This window comes from Perognathus longimembris, chromosome 2, assembly GCF_023159225.1.
Source record: "Perognathus longimembris pacificus isolate PPM17 chromosome 2, ASM2315922v1, whole genome shotgun sequence".
NCBI lineage: Eukaryota > Metazoa > Chordata > Mammalia > Rodentia > Heteromyidae > Perognathus > Perognathus longimembris.
Window position 1 is genome coordinate 12,581,042 of NC_063162.1, and position 20,656 is coordinate 12,601,697.

The 20,656-nt window shown below is 46.2% G+C and overlaps 1 protein-coding gene across 15 annotated transcripts in view; it reads left to right on the forward strand.

The window, feature by feature from the left end:
• Ablim1 (actin binding LIM protein 1) overlaps nucleotides 1-20,656 on the forward strand; it is a 243,101-nt gene that overhangs the window by 147,060 nt on the left and 75,385 nt on the right. For all 15 annotated transcript variants that reach the window (XM_048338187.1, XM_048338185.1, XM_048338196.1 and 12 more), the window contains 2 exons: nucleotides 7,464-7,590; nucleotides 9,200-9,293. In XM_048338187.1, the coding sequence (XP_048194144.1) occupies nucleotides 7,464-7,590; nucleotides 9,200-9,293 (221 nt within the window). The remainder of the gene's footprint in view (nucleotides 1-7,463; nucleotides 7,591-9,199; nucleotides 9,294-20,656) is intronic.

Genomic DNA, 20,656 nt, shown 5'->3' on the forward strand with positions numbered 1-20,656 from the left:
TGGCCACTGCCTGGCCTGCCTTCAGGTGTCCTAGTGGCAATCTGTTGCTGTCATGGCCCTAAAAAAAAACCCTGTTTGTTGTGCAGAATTGTTTTTCAAAACAACACGAGCTACCACTTAAAATAGCATGGCAGAGGCTGCTTGGGCTCAACCAGCAGGGGCTTGGTGATGTTGGAGAGGCTAGTAAAAGGTCACACTCTCCAGCACCATGTCAGCCTTTCACAATCATTTTAGGTCACTTTTAGCATCTGAGATGAGCCCTATTTATAGCATTGAGATCCCTTTTCCACAGCGTGGGGACGCATGGTACCTACGTGAAGGTTTTAGCCCCTCCCTCTATTTTTGTTTTGGGATCTCATAATGGCTTTCCTGGCAGTGTCCTATTACAAAGTTAGAAGTCCTTTATAAAATTGTTCTTGAACTCTTGGCCTCATGGATTGGCAATTTCCTGTTCCATTCCATGCTCTGTCCTTTTCTTGGGCTGACACCATACCTGTGGTATTCCTCATGCGTAAACCATGGGTGACCCCCATGCCTGTGAGAGTTACCATGAAATACTTAAAAAAAATTTTTTTAATTATGGACTTGTTTCAGTAACTTATTTAAGTAAAAAGAAAACATGGACTGGGAGCACTGCTTTTATAGCTGTGTCATTAGGGACCTGGACACATTCCATGGCCCCATAAACACCCAACAACCACAGCCACCTGCTAGATCAACGTTATTAGGATTATAATGATGGCGATGGGCCGAACCTCAGATACTCTCTTCTGTACCTTACATGTGTGAAAGCTCTAGGCCAGCTCTTACGTGAAAATGGACACGGTCAGAATGTGTTCGTCCTGTATCACAAACTCAAAGGCTCACGAAGGCCAGACTGGTAACCTGGATATAGGTGTTTAGTTCATGCATGAGAACAGGTAACAACTGGTGCCTGGACGCTTGTGTGGGAGAAACAGAGGCCTAGCAAATGGGAGCTACCTGCCCCGTACAAGGTGAGCAACCACTGTGCATGAAAACAGCTGTTCCTTTAAAGGAATTCATGAGGCAGGGGCTGATGTGATGTGTGTGTGTGTGTGTGTGTGTGTGTGTGTGTGTGTGTGTAAAGCAACTTATTAACCAAACAGCATCTGTTACTCTGTGACCACCCCATCCACAGAAGCAAACATTGTTTCCCATTCTTCTGTCACCCCTTTTTCTCTCAGGATTGGGAAATCCTTGTTCTATAGGAACAATGGAATAACATTGAATAACATAGTATCATTAAACTCAGAACTTCAAGTCAACCAGACTCTGAATCTTTTTTTTTGTTATCCTTGAAGCTCCTTAGCTTAAGCCCTGGGCAGGAATAAAGTGTCTCTGGTTAATAGTCTACTAAAAGGGTATTTTATAGGTTCTTGAAAGTCTTTTTCCACTTTCTATTAATAGCAACCTAATTTTGGCTATGAATTTATGCCATGATTTCATGAAAAGTACTATTTCTTTTTATTCTTGTTATAAAAAAAAGGATTTCTGGGAGCTTGCATTTTTTCTGGACTATATCTATATAACAGTTTTAATAATAAAATTTGTTTTCTCCTTAACACACACACACACACACACACACACACACACACACACACTGTGTCACTGTTCCCACACACACACCAGTTCTGGGCCTTGATCTCAGGACTTCACACCCTTGCTTAGCTATTTCACATGAAAGTGGCATTATATACTTGAGCCACATCTCCACTTGAGGCCTTTTTCCCCCTACTTAGTTGAAGAGTCTCACAGACTTTTCTGTCCAGGCAGGCTTCAAAATTCAATCATCAAATCTCAGCCTCCTGAGTAGCTAAGGATTATGGGCATGAGCCACCAATACTAGTGACCTTTTAAATTCTTACTTGTAGAAAATTTGCAGTAAAGGAAGTATATATCCTTAAGTAAATCCATGCTTTCATCTAAGTCCCTATAGATGTTTTATAGTAGTTTGGCATCTCAGAAGCATTGACTAGATAAGGTAGACTTTCCCTCCACAGTGTTTCCTGTGGCTTGTTCATTTGGTAGTAGGAATCAAACCCAGAGTCTTGTATATGCTAAGCACATGCTCTGCCATTAAGCTATACCCACAGCCCCTTTTTATTTTACTATTCTCACAGCTATTCTCTACTCCACAGACTACATTTGAAAGAACAATTCATGCTCAAGTTCCATCGTGACTGTTTGTAACCCATTGACAGCAGAGGAGCTGATAGCCCAGAGAGAAAACAGGGCCTGGAGGTTTAAACGCAGGAGTTCTAGAAGCTGTAAGGCCCACCTTCATGTGCATTTGAGGACTGAAACGTGGACTCCACGCTGACCAGGCACAGGGGTGGTCAAGTGCATGGTGGATGTTAGGTGACACCTGGGTCCACTCTGACCGTAGATTCTGCTGTATAAAGTACAGCATTTGTGTCAGATGGTCTCCAGGGCTCCGCTGGCTCTCGGTGGCCTACAAACTGCAGCGAATCCTGACCTCCAGGTTAATGGAAGGAAGTCCTGAGGTAGACTGGGATAACTCACATGGGAGACCCTTCAAAGCTACATGAAGCAAGGTGTTCATATAATGACCCTTGTAAATCTAGTGAGAGCCAGGCACCAGTGACTCACCCCTGTAATCCTAGCTACTCAGGAGGCTGAGATCTGAGGATTGCAGCTCAAAGCCAGCCTGGGCAGGAAAGCGCAGAAGACTCTAGTCACCAATTAATCACAGAAAAAGCCAGAAGTGGCACTGTGGCTCAAGTGGTAGAGTGCTAGCCTTGGGCAAAAGGAGCCCAGAGACAGTGCCCAGGCCCAGAGTTCAGAGTGGCTAATTGGAGATAAGAGTTTCACAGAGACATGTTTGCCCAGGCTGGCTTCGAACTGCCATCCTCAGATCTCAGCCTCCTGAGCAACTAGGATTATAAGCATAAAACACAGGCGCCCAGCTTGTACTTCTGGCTTTTTCTGGTTAGTTGGAGGTGAGAGTCTCACAGACTTCCCTGAACAAGCTGGTTTTGCATTTTAATCCTCAGCCTCCAGCCTCCTGAATAGCTAGGATAACAGGTGGCGCCCAGCTCTGGCTAACCTCTTGCACACCATCTCTTCTTCCTTCTTCAGACTCCAGCCTTGCTCTCTCCCCGTCTCCTCATGGCTTCTTCTGAATGTATAGTCCCTACCTTCAGGGGCGGGGGGCGGGGGGGTATCTTAGGATACTTGTGTCTCCCAGGGGGCACAGGATGGAAGTTTACACAAGCTCATGCTCTTCCACTTCAGTCTTCTCTTGCCATGAAAGATGACGCTAACCATCTTCCTGCTTCCAAATACAACCTTTTCCAGACTTCACGTTCAGGAGTGCTTCCGAGATATAGGACCTGCGAAGTCAATCTGTCCCAAGAGCCCTAATAACATCGTTCAAAGCTTCTGGGGCCGCACAACAGTGGGAGATATCCAGACAGGGAGTGGGAGGTCCCTTTTCTTGTGGGATCCTCTGATCCCCTCACAGCAGAGGAGACAGGATACCCCGGGCCCCACCTCTCCGTGCATAGAGAGCTCCCTCCTGGCTCCCGTCTAACCTGGTTTTGAATCTCACATTCAGAGGTAAGAAGAAGCAGATAGTCTGAGGTGCTGGGAAGAGCTGCATTTCATGCTCTGCAAGCTTTCAGCCTAGAAGGATAGGTGCATTGGGTAAGCAAGCCACCGCCTTCACCGTCCCTCGGGACCTGGCCAGGGCTCCCACGGGTGCTTTTGGCTCCTCATCCAGATTCTTCTCTTCCAGAGGCATCTTTTCATAGTAGAGCATCTTCCTTTTGCTGAGTGGGAAGTTCTCGGAAAGTAGAAATAATTCCCAAGTATCCATGTTGGCTCGGACATCTCTCTTGGCTTGGAAATACAAGTTTCCTTTGCTGACACCCAAATACTCTTTCTTCAACCAAAAGCCTTCTGGAGCCCAGGTGGCCCTTTGCCAGTAAGATGTATTGAGGGAAACAGGTACAAGCCCTATGGTTAAGGATCTTGATGGCCTTTGGAGAAAATGATGTGATATAGAACCAGGTGGAGAGTGGGATGTAAGCAGCCAAATTGCTACTCTGGCTCTCTGTGCCAGGAGTAAAGAGCTGGGGACAAAATGTTTTAAGACTGAGATTTTTCATCTTTTTCTTTTTCCTTTTTCCTGTTTGGTTATTACTTTCCCTTGGTGGAACACTGGCAAATTGGTACTGGGTTTGTGTTTCCACAATGTGGTCCCATATTCACCTATTTCTGACTTTGACAACCATTCCAGTGTCAATCATACGCTTTCTATATTTATCAGCAGCTGCTTCGGTGATGTGGAAACAATTTTCTCTCAACAGCTGAAAACCATGAAGCTAGAGAGAGTAGGATGTTTTGTTCGTTATGAAAGAGCTAAGCTGAAGTTAGCCTGGAAGAAGTGAATCTGCCAGCAGGACATTGACTCTGTATCTTGTCCACTTGCCCCAGCATGACCTCAGGCTCCCGTGAAGGTCATGGCTTTCTCCAGAGAGGAAGAGGTAGCGTCTGCATAATATACAGAATACGGGATGTGGAATGGCCTTCTCTTATCAAGGAGGTAGACTTTGTCTCTTTGAGTTTAGAGATCCACTGAATGGAGCACACATACCAAGCACTGTAAATATATGCAAAACACTGTGATCTCTTTTTCATGATGGATAACAGCCTAGCAGGAGGCTTTTACTAGTAGCATTTCATAGATTAAGAAATGGAGGCTCCGACACTTCCTGACACCAAAACCAGTGCTCATCACAAGGTCTCCTCTCTCCATCTCCCTAGACCTCGCTGCTTCAGTGAGGAAGACTCCAAACAAAAATATTCTTTCACACAATGCTCTTCTTAATAGTCAAATGTTTGCTGCCACCTAGTGGTGATGATCAGAAATAGTCTTGTTTTGTTTTTAACCACCAGCAGCTGGCTGAAATGGTACAGAGCTTGCTTGCCCTGCATGTGTGGGTTCAGTCCCCAGGACTGTAAACGATCTATTTTATTCTGGAAAATGGAAAAGTATGGGGACAGGAGTTGAGTGTTTGCTGAGGGCTAGGAGGAGGACAGGATGGATATGCAGAGCATAGAGGATCTTTAGGGAGGTGAAAGTGTTGTGTACACTACTGTAATATTAGGTGCACATCATTAGGTCTGTCCACACATAGAATGCTCAGCTTGTCTGAACCAGTAATGAATGCTAATGTAAACTGTAGGCTCTAGGCTATAGTGAGGCATCAATGTTCATTTCTCAGACAGTATGATAGAGGTTAGGGGTTGGGAGTACAGAGCCTCTGACATGGGAATCTGGCCCCTCTGCTGGATTGTACTGTGGACCTGAAACTGTTCTCAGAAAAGTCTATTCATAGGAAAAAAAAGCCCACCAATTTTCAGCCTGAACTGCGCTTTTACCCTGCTCAGGCTGGATTTGAATCCCAATTATCAGATCTCAGCTTTCTGAGAAGCTAGAATTACAGGTATGAGTCACCAACACCCAGCTAAAATTTATTTTCCTTAAAATTTTTATTGTAAAGGTGATGTACAGACGTGTTACAGTTACATAAGTCAGGTAATGAGTACATTTCTTTTTGAACAGTGCCACCCCCTCCCTCATTTTTCCCCAGACTTTCCCTCCCAGCCCCCCCCAAGTTATTTAATTCATTTCCAACATAGTATCTAGTGAGTATCACTGCTGAATTATATTTTTGAACAGATATTATGTCTTTCCATCTTTATCCTTCTAGTGAACTAGATATGATTCTTGATACTTTGGGTGAGATGTTCAGACACATATAAGCCTTATTTTATACAAATGCTTAGTGTTTTGTGAATAGTATGCAATAGGCTATACCTTGAGAAATTCTATAGTATTCAGAGCTTAAACTTATATGTACTTGTTTACTCATGTTCATGTGTGTATATGTTGGGAATGAGGTGTGTGTGTGTGTGTGTGTGTGTGTGTGTGTGCGCGCGCATGCGTGCTGGTCCTGAGGCTTGAACTCAGGGCCTGGGTGTTATCTGTGAGTATTTATTTATTTATTTTGCTCAAGGCTAGTGAGCTACCACTTGAGCCACGGCTCCACTTTGAGATTTTGATGGTTAATTGTTGATAATTACCTATAATGGACTTTCCTGCCTAGGATCCTCAGATCTCAGCCTCCTGAGTAGCTAGGAACATAGGCATGAGCCTGACTTCCTTTTTTTAAAAAATACATTCTCATGGTTTAAAATTTCAAATAATACAGAATATGTGAAGCCTTTCTCCAACAGGAGGGAGTTTCTTAAGAATATGTATTTTTCTAGAAATATTCTATTCTGGGTTGACTATACATATACCTTTTTTTTTTTTAAATGAGCTGAGTATTTTAATGGGGCCCTGAATACTTGGTTCTACACTGACCAACATCACTAGATCCACACTGGTAGTTAAAGAACAAGTCAGGAGACATTAACAAGACTCAGAGGAACTGTGAGCCATCTCCGGATGGAATTGGAGGTGGGGGATTTCCAGAACTTGGACTTGTTCTGGGTGACTTCAAGAAGACCTACAGATCAGAAGCTCTTGTGGAGTGGGTGCTGTCCAGATTTAGGGAAGGTGTTCTGAACTTGGTCTCTGTGTGGCCTTGCTTGGACGTGGCTCTATGGCATGCGTGCTGTGTATGGGGTTGCAGCCATCATGGCCAACTTGCTGTCTAGCTTCTCTGGCACATTAATTTTGAATATTTGTAGGACTTGACATTGCTTTGCAACAACGTGCAGATTTTAAAACCCTTGTGAAGTGACAACCACTGTGCTGTCAGCATGGTCTCCACTGACAAGCCGAGGCTGGGCCAGGACCCGTGACTCGCCTGGGGCCTGCAGTTAATGGACACAGCTGGCGGCAGGACCAAACTGTCTGATTCTGCTGTCCACACTCGCTATTTACCATGGAGAAAACCTTTCCTCCTTCTCTGCCTGTCAAAGACAATTAAATCTAAGAGATTTAAGTATTTAATTAGCAATCACACATCTTGGAAAGGCTGGTTTAAGTTGATAAGGAAATAGAGCTCCACTTACAAAGGCAAGATTTATAGGCAGCATTCCTATAATTAATAAAGGCCTGAGAGCACTTTTCTTAAAGTCAGAGCCCAGGCTATGTCATTATCATTCTCTGAGTCACAGCTTGACCTCAAAGGGTTCCTGAGCCCAGGGATCTGACCAGTGAAGGGCGTCCATCCAATTGGATGTGCCGGGGTTCGGGCAGCTGCCATGCGGCTTGGGGATTGGGTCTGGGAGATTTGCTGGGGAAGAATGTGGTACTGAGAAAGCAAATGGACTAGAGTGGTACGTAAGGACATGCTGACTGGCTGTCCTGCGGGGTGTGCTGGGAGGAGGGTGGGGTACACAGCCCCCCACTCGGCTTTAGCAAAGGCCATGCATGCTAACGGCTGGCTTGGGCTCTCTTGCAGACTGTGCCGGCTGTGGAAGAGACATCAAGAATGGGCAGGCGCTCTTGGCACTGGACAAGCAGTGGCACTTGGGCTGCTTCAAATGCAAGTCCTGCGGGAAGGTCCTCACCGGGGAATATATCAGCAAGTAAGATGTAGCCACGTGCTGGGGGTGGGGGGAGCCTGGGGGCCCTGCAGCCTCGGGCTGCCCCTCCTCTCTCACGCTGAAGTTCATTCACATCTCATAGTTGTTAGAGCGTTTGGCTGTAAACGTTGGAAGAACGTTGGAAGAAGCCTGTTGCCGGGCGCCCATGGCTCACGCCTGTTATCCTAGCAACTGAGGAAGCTGGGATCTGAAAATCATCATTTGAAGCCAGTCTGGGCAGGAAAGCTGATGAGATTGTTATCTCCAGTTAACCACCAAAAAGCTACATGTGGAGGTGGAGCTCGAATGATAGAGCACCAGCCTTGAAGGAAAAGGCCAAGGGACAGCCTAGGCCTTGAGTTCAAGTCCTAGTACTGGTGTGCGTGTGCGTGCACACACACACACACACACTTATTCTGTCTTTGCTATAATGTGGCTTCTATGACCTTAATGAGATACTAATTGTTGCCTAATTTAATAATTAACAATGCTGACATCATGGCACATACTACCTTTTAACCAACTAATTACTTGGTAATTTCCCTTTTGCTATTGGTTTTCCCATGTGCGGGCTAGGGAACTTTTCTCTTCCAGGTCTGGAAGGGGATGTGGTAGTAGGTAGCATGCCTGTACAAAAAGCTGTTGTTGTTGTTTCAATGTTTCCACCCAGTAATACCCAGAGAATGATTTTTCTCATGTTCTGAGATAAATGGAAGTTATGGAGCTGGGGAGGGTCCTGGGCCCCCAGGGCTTAGAAGAGGTGACTGGAGGATTCTGGAAAGCTCTGCCCAGGCCTGTGAGCCTGAGGAGATGGGGGGATGGGGATGAGGTACCCTGGGCTCCTGGTAGCTCATATCTTAAGCCCACCAGGGGAGTGAAGGAGAATGAATGATCTGGGATGTTTTCCCTCCCTCCCTCCCTCCAACCCTCCATCCCTCCCTCCCTCCCTCCCTCCCTCCCTCCCTCCCTCTTGCTCTTTCTCTCTTTTCTTTCTTTTTTCTTTCTTTTCTCTCTCTATCCTTCCTTCCTTCCTTCCTTCCTTCCTTTCTTTCTTTCTTTCTTTCTTTCTTTCTTTCTTTCTTTCTTTCTTTTCTTTTCTTTTCTTTCTGCTATGTGGCTTGGGGGTAGGGAGTCCCCGGGCTTGATCTCCGGGCCTGGGAAGGAGAGCATCCTACTGCTTGAGCCACAGCTCCACTTCCTGATTTTGAGGTACTTAGTTGGATATCAGAGTCTCAGGGACTTGTCTGCTCAGGCTGGCTTAGAACCGTAATCCTCAGATCTCAGCCTCTTGAGTAGCAAGGATTACAGGCATGAGCCATCAGTTCCCGGCTGCGATTTCTTCTAGTTCATTCTGAGGAACCAAGGAAGCGATCAATGGTCACTACATGGCGATGTAGTTGTTCTCTCTGTGTAGCTTGGGGAACTGTGGCTTAATCTCTGGTCTGTGGTTTTGACCACATCTAGCCAGATGCGAGGCTTTTGAATGTTGGCCACTGGAGAAATGTGTTCTACTCATGTGCTCTGGGAAAGACTCAGAGAAATGTGATATGGATGCCTTCCCCTGTCTTCTGTCTCCTCTTCTCAGGAGCTGAATGCGATTTTTGTCTTGCAGGGATGGTGCCCCATACTGTGAAAAGGACTACCAGGGGCTCTTTGGGGTGAAGTGCGAAGCATGTCACCAGTTTATCACAGGGAAAGTCCTGGAGGTAAGCAACAGGTGGCCTTCACCTCGGAGCCACTGCCATCTTCCAAAGAGATACTCGAAAGCACACAGGAGAGAGCTTGCCTTTCTAGCTTGTCTCCACCTGTGCAGGAAGGAAAGGGGTTCATGATGACCGTCTTAGGGAATCTGTGGGCTGTGTTGTCCTGAGGGGGTACTTTCTACCAAATGCCCATGTGGAACTTGGAAAGAATTTGAATGGGGGGGGGGGGGTGGGGAGGGACGGGGGAGAAGGGTAAGTCTACCTAACAGTGGTCTATGGAAGTAGGTAGACCATTTATTTTTAGAAAAGGAAATAAAGTGGTTGTGAGGGGTGTGTGTGTGTGTGTGTGTGTGTGTGTGTGTGTAAGTGAAGGCTCAGAACTAGATCTGAGAAAGGAAGGGAAGGTGAAAGGTGAGGGTGTAGACATCCACACCCACATCCTGTGTGTGGAGCTAGACTGAGCTGGAACCTATCAGGTTCCGATGCAACTGCTTCCGGCCAGGCCTCGATTCCTAGTTTGTCAGCCACTCCCCTGACCAGCGTCAGTATCTGGGCTGAGCCTGGCTCTTCTTGGACAAGAGGCCATTATAATTGATCCCAGGGCCAGAGTTCAAAGGGAGGCACTGCCTCACTTCTCACAGGCCTGCGGGATGCCAATCAAGTCAGAGTTCAGGGTGGGGAGTGTGTGCTGAGCGAGGTGGGACCCGGAGGCCCAGCAGCTGGCAGAAGGTCCAGTCAGCCCTGCAGCCTGCCATCCTGCTCCTTCAGACATCCGGACACCGAGTCCACGAAGCCATGTCCAAACTTCCCAGTAGAGTGCATTTCAGAGACACAGGATGAAAACTCCAGAATCCCTTCCCTGCCACCCCAGCTGTTTCTAGGTCCCACTTCCTCCTTGGGGTGTCACAGCATAGGTAGCTTCCTGAATCCCACTCCAAACTCTTCCTGTGACACAGTGGGGTTGGTACTGGGGCCTAGTGCATAGAATGGTATAGAGAGATAGGGAAGTGACTGTCATCACTCAGCCAGAGAGAGAAGGTTCTGGAAGAGAGAGGAGCAACTGCAGAAGCTGGGTAGGCAGGATGAAGACAACACATACAAGAACCAAAGGCAAGCCGGTCAGGGGTGCAGAGTGGAAGATAATACTAAGGAGGTGGCAAGAGTTCTCCAAGGTGATGTGCAGAAGTCTAGACTTGATCCTAAGCAGGGTACATGGATGTGATAGCTGGAGTGTCATGGGGTTCAATTATGGTATTGTGTAAAGATAGGGTACTGAACTATGTGTGCATACGTGGTCATAGCAGCACTGCCCGTATTTAGAAGGAAGAAGACCAGTGCCCACCATTGGCTCCATAGCTGAACTAAACACAGTCCATCCATGCAATCAGTGGCTTACGATGGAGCCTTAAGTGAAACAATGATACAGCATGGACGAGCCTGGGACACAGGCTCAGTAAAAGAAGCTAGAAGACAGGGAGGGGACCCTCAGCCACCACATTTGAATGTTGAGCTAGGAACTCGAAAACTTCAAACCAATCACACAAGGCCACACACTGTGGGATTCCAAACCCATAGAAGCAAAAAGCTGATGGGTGGTTGGTAGGGTCAGGAGTGGGGCAGGGGAATGGAGAGAGACTGTTAAATGGGTGCAGGGTTTCCTTCAAGGAGATGTAAATATTTTGGTCCTAGACAGAGGAAGTAGTTATACAACACCAAGGATGAACTAAGGGCCAGTGGATTATTTATTTTAAAATGGTTAATTTTAGGCCATGTGAAATGTATTTCAAATTAAAAAAAAATTAGCCAGGTGCCAGTGGTTCCTGCCTGTAATCCTAACTACTCTGGAGGCTGAGATCTGAGGAACATGGTTCAAAGCCAGCCTGGGCAGGAAAGTCCGTGAGACTCAGACCTCCAACTAACTACCAGAAAACCAGAAGTGATGCTGTGGCTCCAAGTGGCAGAGCGCTAGCCTTGAGTGAAAAAGCTCAGGGACAGCGCCCAGGCCCTGAGTTCAAGCACTACAATCTAAAAACCAAAAACAGAGGACATGAGAGTTTAGAGAAGGAGCCTCTTGCAGAAGGTGGGGTGCAAAAGCATGGTGGCACTGGCTGGTCACATGAAAAGTGGAATGGACTCCTCCCCCAACCCCAGCCACCCCCACCCCACCCCAAGTTACTAGACAGTCACTGCTCATGTCCAGTGAAGCTTAGTTGTCAGCCAAGTACACTGCAAGGTTAGGGCTTTGGGTTTTGGCTCAGGGAAAAGCATCCCCAGAAACATTGTTGGATTTCTTTGAAAGTTAATTCAATGGCAGTGTGGTGAAGAACCAAGGATGGGGCTAAGAGATGTGGCTCAAGTGGTAAAATATTTGAGCACAAACCTCAGCACTAACAAAAGACACAAACATACACACACACCACCCCAGCGAGAGATCCTGGTGTAAGGCCAGTCTCCCGGGAAAAGCTAGAGACTCAATCTGAGAAACCAAAAACAAAAGGACTGAGGAGTATAGCTCAAGTGCTAGAACCCTTGCCTAGCAAGCAGGAGGCCCTGGGTTCTAACCCCACTACCACCAAAATACATTAGTAAAGCTGAAAAGGGAGCCTCTTACGTTGTACAATAATTATGAAGGAAGAAAAACTAAACTCTACCCCCAAAAGATGCCTTTTTGAAGAAACAACTGCTTACTACTTTCTCCCTTGAGTCTGGAAGCTCAGTGTTCAGTGGGAATGTAAAGAAAAGCCTCTTCCTGAAGTGGCTCCAGTGTCAGTGAAGGCCTCTTGGTGGTTTAAGACTTGGAGACTTTGCATGCGATGGCTTCAGCGCTGGGTCATCTGGGAGTTTGGAGTTGCACAATATTGAAGCTTAGATTCTGGGTCCACCCAGCAGGGTCTGTTCTCCTCAGATGGGTGTGTGTGATCTAGAAAAATGTCCTTCAGGGTGAGCGCATGGACTTGTGACTGCTGCTGAGTCATCTGGGCTTGGTCATCAAGAGAAATCAGTCCTGGTCTCCACACACCCGGTCCTCTCACCCCATGGCTGGTGAACCATTCTGAGTATTGGATTTGTTATAAATTTAGTGGATCTTGGTTGTCTTTTTTTTTTCCATTTATAGAAAATAAATACATGAACTTCCTACATTTGCCCTCATGGTGGTGGTTTAATCCGATAGATTTATTCATCTGAGATCTCGATGCTGAGACTCAATATGTTATCAGAGCTGTGCAGTCACTGAAGGACCACGGAAGATCCTTCTCCTCCTCCTCCAGCTACTGGGTTTCCTTGGCTTGTGGCCACCTCGCTCCATCCTACCTCCATGGCTGCCTTCTCTGTGGTGCCTCCTGTTAGGTCAGCTGTTGTCTTGCCTTTCTCCCTAAAGGATGCCAGCCATTGGACTTAAGGCCATGGACTTAGCACCATGCTAATCATCTTGGTTGACTTCTTCATCATGAAACTAGAGGATTTTTTTTAGACCCCCAGGCCCAAACTCTAGGAGCTCCACAAGTCAGAACTAGCCATTCATCCCTAATATGCCAAATAGAGACATGGTGAAGTCAGAGGAAGGAGATAGGTTTCTCAGCCCTGGTATGCCCTGGGAAAGGAGCCCATCTTCAGCCATCTTCTGAGTACGGGCATGAGTTTTAAGACTTTAAAGACAAAGCACCGGGGGAAGGGTGTGAAAGTATGTCTAATGGCGCGGGCAGCCCAGTCGCAGGTGTGGTCTGCCTGGTTTGGTCTTTGTTTTGGAGCGTTTCCAGAGAAGTTGTCAGCACTGTCAGAGTACACCAGCCATCCTTGCTTGCTGGGTGGTCTGCCCTGAGCATGCTCTATTGTTCCTCTGGGAACATTGTCCCTTGTCATAATCTGTGCTTCCCAGATTGCACGGCAATTGTAAAGTGACTGAAGAGAGAATCTTGAACAGCAAAGACACATAGCATGAAGGCAGGGATGCCAAGCTTTTTCCTTGCTTTTAGTTCATTGGGGGCTGTAGCAAAAGCAACTTCCAGCCTTCAATCTCAAAAACCTTTACTTAGTCACATCTACAAACAAGTCTGCAATTCCCAGGCCCCAGACTCCAGTGAACTGGGAAAACTATCCAGGTATCAGCCTGGGAGGCTCACAGGTCCACAGTGCTTTTTTTAAAATTTAATTTAATTTTTGTCGGTCATGGGGCTTGAACTCAGGGCCTGGGCGCTGTCTCTGAGCTTTTTTATTCAAAGCTGGTATTCTACCACTTTGAACCACAGTGCCACTCTGGTTTTCTGGTGGTTAATTGGAGATAAGAGTCACATGGACTTTCCTACCCAGTCTTTGACTCGCAATCCTGAGATCTCAGCCTTCTGAGTAGCTAGGATTACAGGTGTGAGCCACTGACACCCATCTCTGCAGTGTTTTAACTTAGCACCTGGCACAGGGGGGGAAGGGCACTGCCAACCTCTGGGTGTGGCTTCACCTGAGAGCCACCTGACCTCTGAGGGCATTCTCAGAAGGAGAACGGGCCCAGGGCAGGGTTGGCAAAGCTGTGCTGTAGGCTCTGTCCACGCGCATCCCTGAGCACGTTGCCAGGTCTTGTAGCCTCTTTGGGAGTGCCCTCATCTCAGAAGTACAGGGCCTGGCCCAGGACTTGCAAAGCAGCTTCCTGTTCTCATCTCCATCCCATCATGGTTGTAACCCAGATACATCCCACCAGTGGGGTGGGGGGAGAGCAGAGATGGAGTGTGTGAGGACCAGGTGGCTTGATGAGTGAAAGCCCCCCCCCCCCCCCGCCCAGATCTGCTTTTCTTGGCTTGGGAACACACCTGCTGGACGACCTTAAATATGTCTTTTCATTTCTTTGAGCCCTGGTTTTCCTTTCTTGCATTATAAGCACTAACATGTGTGTGTGTGTGTGTGTGTGTGTGTGTAAGCTTGACTCCTAACATCTCTTTGGACCTTATGATCCAAGTTCTCTTCATTTTCATCTCTTTGGATCTGAGGAGTCAGAGTGTTTTTATTCTGTGATTTTTTTTTCTTTCCCTGGGAACAGGCATGTAAGGGCCTGGCAATTAGCATCCATTCAAACTGTAGCGTTGTTTATCATCTCCTGCTATCAGTTTTCTTTTCAACAGCTAGATTCTGTCTTTCGGGGAGATCTTGCTATAAATGGCGCATCTTTAAAAAGCGTTGGCTAATTAACCTAAATATGGTACATTTTGAAAATGCTGTCTGCTGCCTAATTAAGAAGTACAGAAACGCATTCATGTGAGACACTGGAGGTTCCTGCTAGCCGCCTTGCTCCTGGCTCCGTCCCTTCTTTCAACTTCCGGGCCACAACCTTCCTTCCCACCTTCCTCTCTTCTCTCCCTGCTTCCTACTCCCATCTCCACTCTGCTTCAGAATCCAGGAGCTGGTGGCTGCTGTCTGTAATCCTAGCTGAGATCTGAGGACTGAGGTTCCAAGCCAGTGCTGCTGGGAAGACAAATCTGAGACTCATTTCCAGTTAACCAGGAAAATAAAAAGCAGGAAGTAGAGGTGTGACTCAAGGGGTAGAGTGCCAGCCTTGAGCGAAAGAGCTACGGGAGAACACGAGGCCCTGCGCTGGAGCCCCAGTTCCAGGGCAAAAAGAAAAAGAAAAGAAAGAGTAAGGGAAGACTTTCTCCCATGTCCCTCCCTGCGGTCTCGACCTGTCACCTTCACATTTCTCTTGTGTTCTCTCACAGTCTCCATCCTACCAGGGGCTCAGTGTCACCAAGTGTCCCCCTCTGCCTAGTGGTGTGCCCCCAGTGTACCTGCCCTCCATGCCTGGAGCATTCTTTGGTCCCTTCTGGGAGGAGCCAGGCAGGTACTGGACATGGACAGGCAGCAGGGACGAGCCAGGCAGCCTCTGCTCCTCTGCCTCAGGCCTAGGCTCTTTCTTTCCCGCCTCCTCCTGTCCCTCCTGTCACCGCACCCAGGGACTCAGTCAACACCCCTGCGAGAATCTGGTCTTTCCAGAAGGGCTGGCGGTGCCTGTTTACTGTGCTACCTGTAGACGTGCTCCCTGGGGAGAAATGGGTGCTGCTGTCTGTGATGAGTTGCCCTTCCCTGCCCCAGATGCACCCCCCCCCCCAGCTGTGGGTCGTTATCTATGACGTGGGCAGGATTCCTGTCACTTTTAGATCCCTCCTGCTCTGTCCCTAGAGTGCAGGGAATGGAATCCCAACTGGACTCCCGCAGTTCCTTCTCAGGGATTAACAACTGCTGGCTTTGTTCAGTTTTGCTGCTTAGCTGATTAAAAAACAACAACAACACTGCTCTTTCCCCAAATCCGGGCTCACATGTTTATGAAATTGTAGGGAGAGCGATTCACATTGTAAATTGGAGGGCCCTGGTGTAGATATTTGCAGGCTTTTTTGTTACAGTGAGGGATCCGAACTGGCCTGTGGTGAGGGGAAAGAGTGGTTTTGGCACTTGCATGTCACATATTTTTGTTGTATCAAAGATAGTTTGCAAAAGATAGTTGGAAATGCTAAGTCGTGTGTGTGTGTGTGTGTGTGTGTGTGTGTGTGTGTGTGTGTGTAACTGGAGTTTGAACACAGGACTTCCTACTTCATCCTACCATTTGAGTCTTGCCCCAGCTCTTTGCAATTTAGTTGGGTTTTTCATAAAGAGTCTCATACTTTTGCTCCTGGCCAATCTCAGACTAAGGTTCCTTGGCCTCCTAAGTATCTGGGATTCCAAGTGTGCTCCACCATACCTAGCTCAACTTGTTCTTTTCTTGTTTTGTATACATCACACACAGGCAGAGACAAATGGCCCATACGGAAAATCAAGTGTGTTCTGTTCAGTCTCACTGTGCCTGAATTCCTGCTCTGTTCCACTTGCTTGTGAACTCAAATATTTTTGAGGATTGAGGAAGGACAAAGAACCCGACATTGTATAACAGCTTTTGTTGTGTGTGTGTGTGTGTGTGTTTTTTAACACTTGCAAGTGATCTCATAAACATTTACTTCTCACAGCAGTCCTGCAAAGTGGCCAGGGCCTTTACTACTGACCTCCGCCATAGATGAAGCTACTGTGTGCAGGGAATTCTGGAGCTAATTAGTGACAGACCAAAATTAGAAAATAGGTCTCTCAGTTCTCAAAAGATAAGGGCATGTGTGTGTACACCTCCTACGTGCATGCGTACTTGCCTATGCACGTGCACGCACGCACACACACACATATGCACACATGGATACACACACGCACAGAGTGAAGTAGTCTGCCCCCAGCCTAACATGCTGCAGGATTTAGGCTTATCCTTGGTGGAGAGCAGAAGCCTGGTGTCACTGTGGGCCTCTTCTACCTATGTTCAGGACAATAAAAACTTGCTGTTTGTTGGTTTACTTTTTACCAAGGTCAAATGTCACCAAAGACCATGGACCTTGCTACATCTGACCTACTTGTGTGGCACGAGAGCCTTCCTGCTTTCATCAGCAATACGGTCCTTCAGGGCACCGGGCCTGACCTGGGGAATGGTGCCAATTGATGTTGCTGGGGCTGGCTGGAGGACCCATTTCTCCACAGAGCTCTAGTCAAGGCCTCTTCATAGCTCCGTGGACTGCCCCATGAGGCAGGACCAATATGGAAACACTGGTCACAGTTCCGCATTGCAAATGATCACTGTGTGGTTTGAAAGATGGCTTTATTATTTTTTTAATCTTTCATTTTGTTTTTGTTTCTTGAGATAAGGTCTTACTGTGTTGCCCAGGCGGGCCTCAAACATGGACTCAAACAATCCTCCCACCTTAGCCTCCCCAGAAGCTGGGACTACTGGGAAAGTAGCAGTAGTATACATCTGTCTTGGAACAATTGCATTTTAAATATGAGTTAAGCAAAAGAAGACATATTGGTAAAATGGAATATTAGTCAGCCATGTAAAGGAATGAAGTACTCATTCATAGACTACATGAATGAACCTCAAAAATAGTACAGTAAGTGAAAGAAGTCAGTCCCAAAGGATCATAATTCTACTTGTGTAGAATAGGCAAATATGGAGGGGCAGGCAAAAGTAGACCAAGGCTACCAAGCCTCGGAGAAGACAGAACTGGGCAATGACTGATGATGGCTATGAACACCTTTTCCTTTGGAGTGATCAGAATGTTCTAGAACTAGATCATGGGGAACATATTAAAACTCGCTGAAGGTTGCATTTTAATAGGGCGCATTTTATGATATGTATTATCTCAATTTAATTATCTGTGTATATATTCACAGATACCTAATTATGCAAAGACATAAAGGTGACGAAGAATTAAGAACCTGTTATTTCAGTTCCCTCATCTTTAAAATAATAATAATACTGATCATTGCTTCATAGGGCTGTGGGATTTGAGGGGAGAGAGAAAGATAGAGGAGAAAGTGTATGTGTGGAGGGTTAGAAGCTAATTAGCTCCTCTCTTTTGTTCTTTGAATCTCTGACCATCTTATTTGCTATGCCTAGGCAGAGTAAGTAAAGAAAGCCCATGGATGGGCAGTCACATTGATGAATGCTTGCGTGTAAGATTCGGTGCTATCTTCTTTCCTCTGCGGCAGTTAAACTCTGGTTCTCTTCTGTGGCCTCTGATTATCTCCATGCAGACGTATGCTGTTGATCAGAGTGTGATTTGGTGGATGTAAAATCTTGGATGGAAAGTGGTCCTCAAGTTAGCTGTGATGTCTTATTTGAAAAGAATAATCTCATGCTAATATTTTGTCCTCCCCATCTTGAACAGATTGAACTGAGCCCTGTTGAGCACATCCCATTGACATGATAAATGGTTTGAAGAGAATCTGATTCTCCCAAAGCTACAAGGCTTTTCTTACATTAACAACAGAGAAAGAGAGTTGCCAGGGTAACAGAAGACTGCTCACAAGCAGTAGATTTGATATTTATGGAAAAATCACCCCATTTCCTGTCTATGTACATGGGAGAAAGTTCTTCTCCGGAAATGACAGTTTGAAAAGCATTTCTATTTATCTTGACTTAAAAAGGTATTTGGGTTTTCAGTGTGACTTCACTTCAGAGACTTAGATCAAATGAACTATCTTCCTATCTTCTTCACTTCTTTGATTTTAAACCCCTGATTTGAATTTTACCATTTGGTTTATCTGCGGGCTCATAATAATGCGTTATTTTTCGGCTCTAAATCAAGTCAGGCTTTAAACTTTAGAAAAATCTTAGATATTTTCTAGTTCTGACTAACATGACTTCAGGTTAATTATAAGGCAGTCTGAGTTTTGTGGGTTCACTAGGACCCATTCTCCATTGAAAGGCTCTCCAGTCACCCAGTTAGATTAACTCATCTAGCCAAGGGTGCTGGGAAGAGACATGTTGTTCTTTGCCTCTGCCAGCCACCCTGACTAGCCTGGGCCCTCCAGCAATCCTTGTATCTGCACCCAGGATCACTCTTGCAATAGGTGGTTTCTCATGACCTCAGTGCTATCTTGCCCTTGAGGGTTTACTCATTTCACCTCTACCATGAGCCTTGAACTTGGGGATATATCTTGAAAATTGGTGCCATCCATAAGTCACCAAAAAGGTTTTTCTTCTATCTCAAGTGAAGACAAATGCTTCAGGAAAAACGTGAACATTTGGTTCCTTATACCCTGGCAATGATCTCCCATACTAGAAAAGGCTCCCTCTCCATTTCCATTACACCGGAAGGCACTTGCTTCCTGGACCCTATGTCTTCCCACCTTGTGGACAGTGTGGTGCCAGTTCCAGCAGATGGACCTGCTGTTGCTTTGCCAGCTAGACAGGAGGAGTTAGGGCTGGGGGCCCATACATCCCTGTGAGAGTGAACTGGTATACCACAGTACAATAATTCCCCCTCTCACCCAAGAGAACTTTGGAATGCCCTTGTGCACTGCCTATAAGACTTTCTTTTTGGTCAATCATGGGGCTTGAACTCAGGGCCAGGGTGCTGTCCCTGAGCTCTTTTCCAATAGGCTAGCACTCTACCACTTGGAACCATAGCTCCACTTCCAATTTTCTAGTGGTTAATTGGAGAGAAAAGCCTCATGGACATTTCTGCCTGGGCTGGCTTTGAACCATGATCCTCAGATCTCATCCTCCTGAGTAGCTAGTGTTACAGGTGTGAGCCACTAGCACCCAACTATAGGATGTTTTGATAGCTTTGTAGCACAAGGCAAAGCTGCAGGTGTTTTGGAGACAGGCATGGAGTCTGGGATTTGGGTGCTTGGTGTGGCTTAATGGTCAGATAAGAGGAAGATAGCAGTGGGTGGCATGTGGGTGCATTCAGATATACCCGGGTTCATTCCTGTGGTCAAACTTGGAACAGAGGAATCCTCAGCCAGTTGCTCAGCCTTGAAGCTTCTGCCTCCTCAGTTATGAAGTGGACAATAAGACCTAAACCTCTTACAGGTTTAGAAGAAGGTTAAAAGTGAGTCACCTGAGCCAGTGTCTAGGTTTTATTTATATAGCTCTTAGGTTTTATTTACACAACTCCTATTTCTGTCACTTCTTTCTGTCACTTAAAATGCACACACAGAAATTTCTGTAAAGGCCCAATATGTTGCGTTAGCTTACTGTTTTGTGTGTGAGGGAAGAGGGCAGGGACACCCCTACCTCCGATCACCTTCTATTTGCTCTCTGTGGTTAGATGGATCATTTCAAATGCACAAGCCAACAGTCACGTTGAAGCTTAACTGCAGACACGCACAGGCAATTATGCCCATAAATTCAATCTATCATTGCTTTGCTGAGTATATTCTATTCATTATCACCAGGCATCTAGCAGCAGGTAAAATAAATGGTTCATTTTCCTACTAGGGAATTTTGCCATGGCCCTCAACCAAAAATATGAAAGATTTACCTATGGCAAAGTTCCTCACCAGCTCATTAAGTACCTATTCCTTTCTCTCATGTGAAATAATTGTCCCATGTGCCTCTTTCCTGTCTTGTGTTAGTGTCTCTCTTGGTGCATACAACTGAGCATCATCTGCTTTTTAGTATCAGTTCTTGGAGGATTCATGCTTTCTGTGGCATTGTTCTGTACAATGCTGTGTGTGTTTTCCTGGCAGTCTCTTCATCCATATTCAGGATGAGGAGCAAGAGGCTCCTTTCATTCCAGTTCTTGAGCTCAGTGCCTTAGCACTGAGTATCTTTGCAATGGGTCTTAACCAACTACCTCTGTGGTCAATATTAGCTTCATTTATCAATCACAGGTTTCATACTTATTAAGCGTATGATTCAATGATCTTTGGTAAATGTGGAGTTATGCGACCATCTTTTCAGTCAGATTTCAGAATATTTCCAGCACTTTTGGCAGATCCCTGGGCCCGCCCTTTGGTTATGTTTTCTCCCCAAGCATACCACATGCATGCACAAGGATCTGTTCTTTGGAAAGGAAAATCATTTTTGC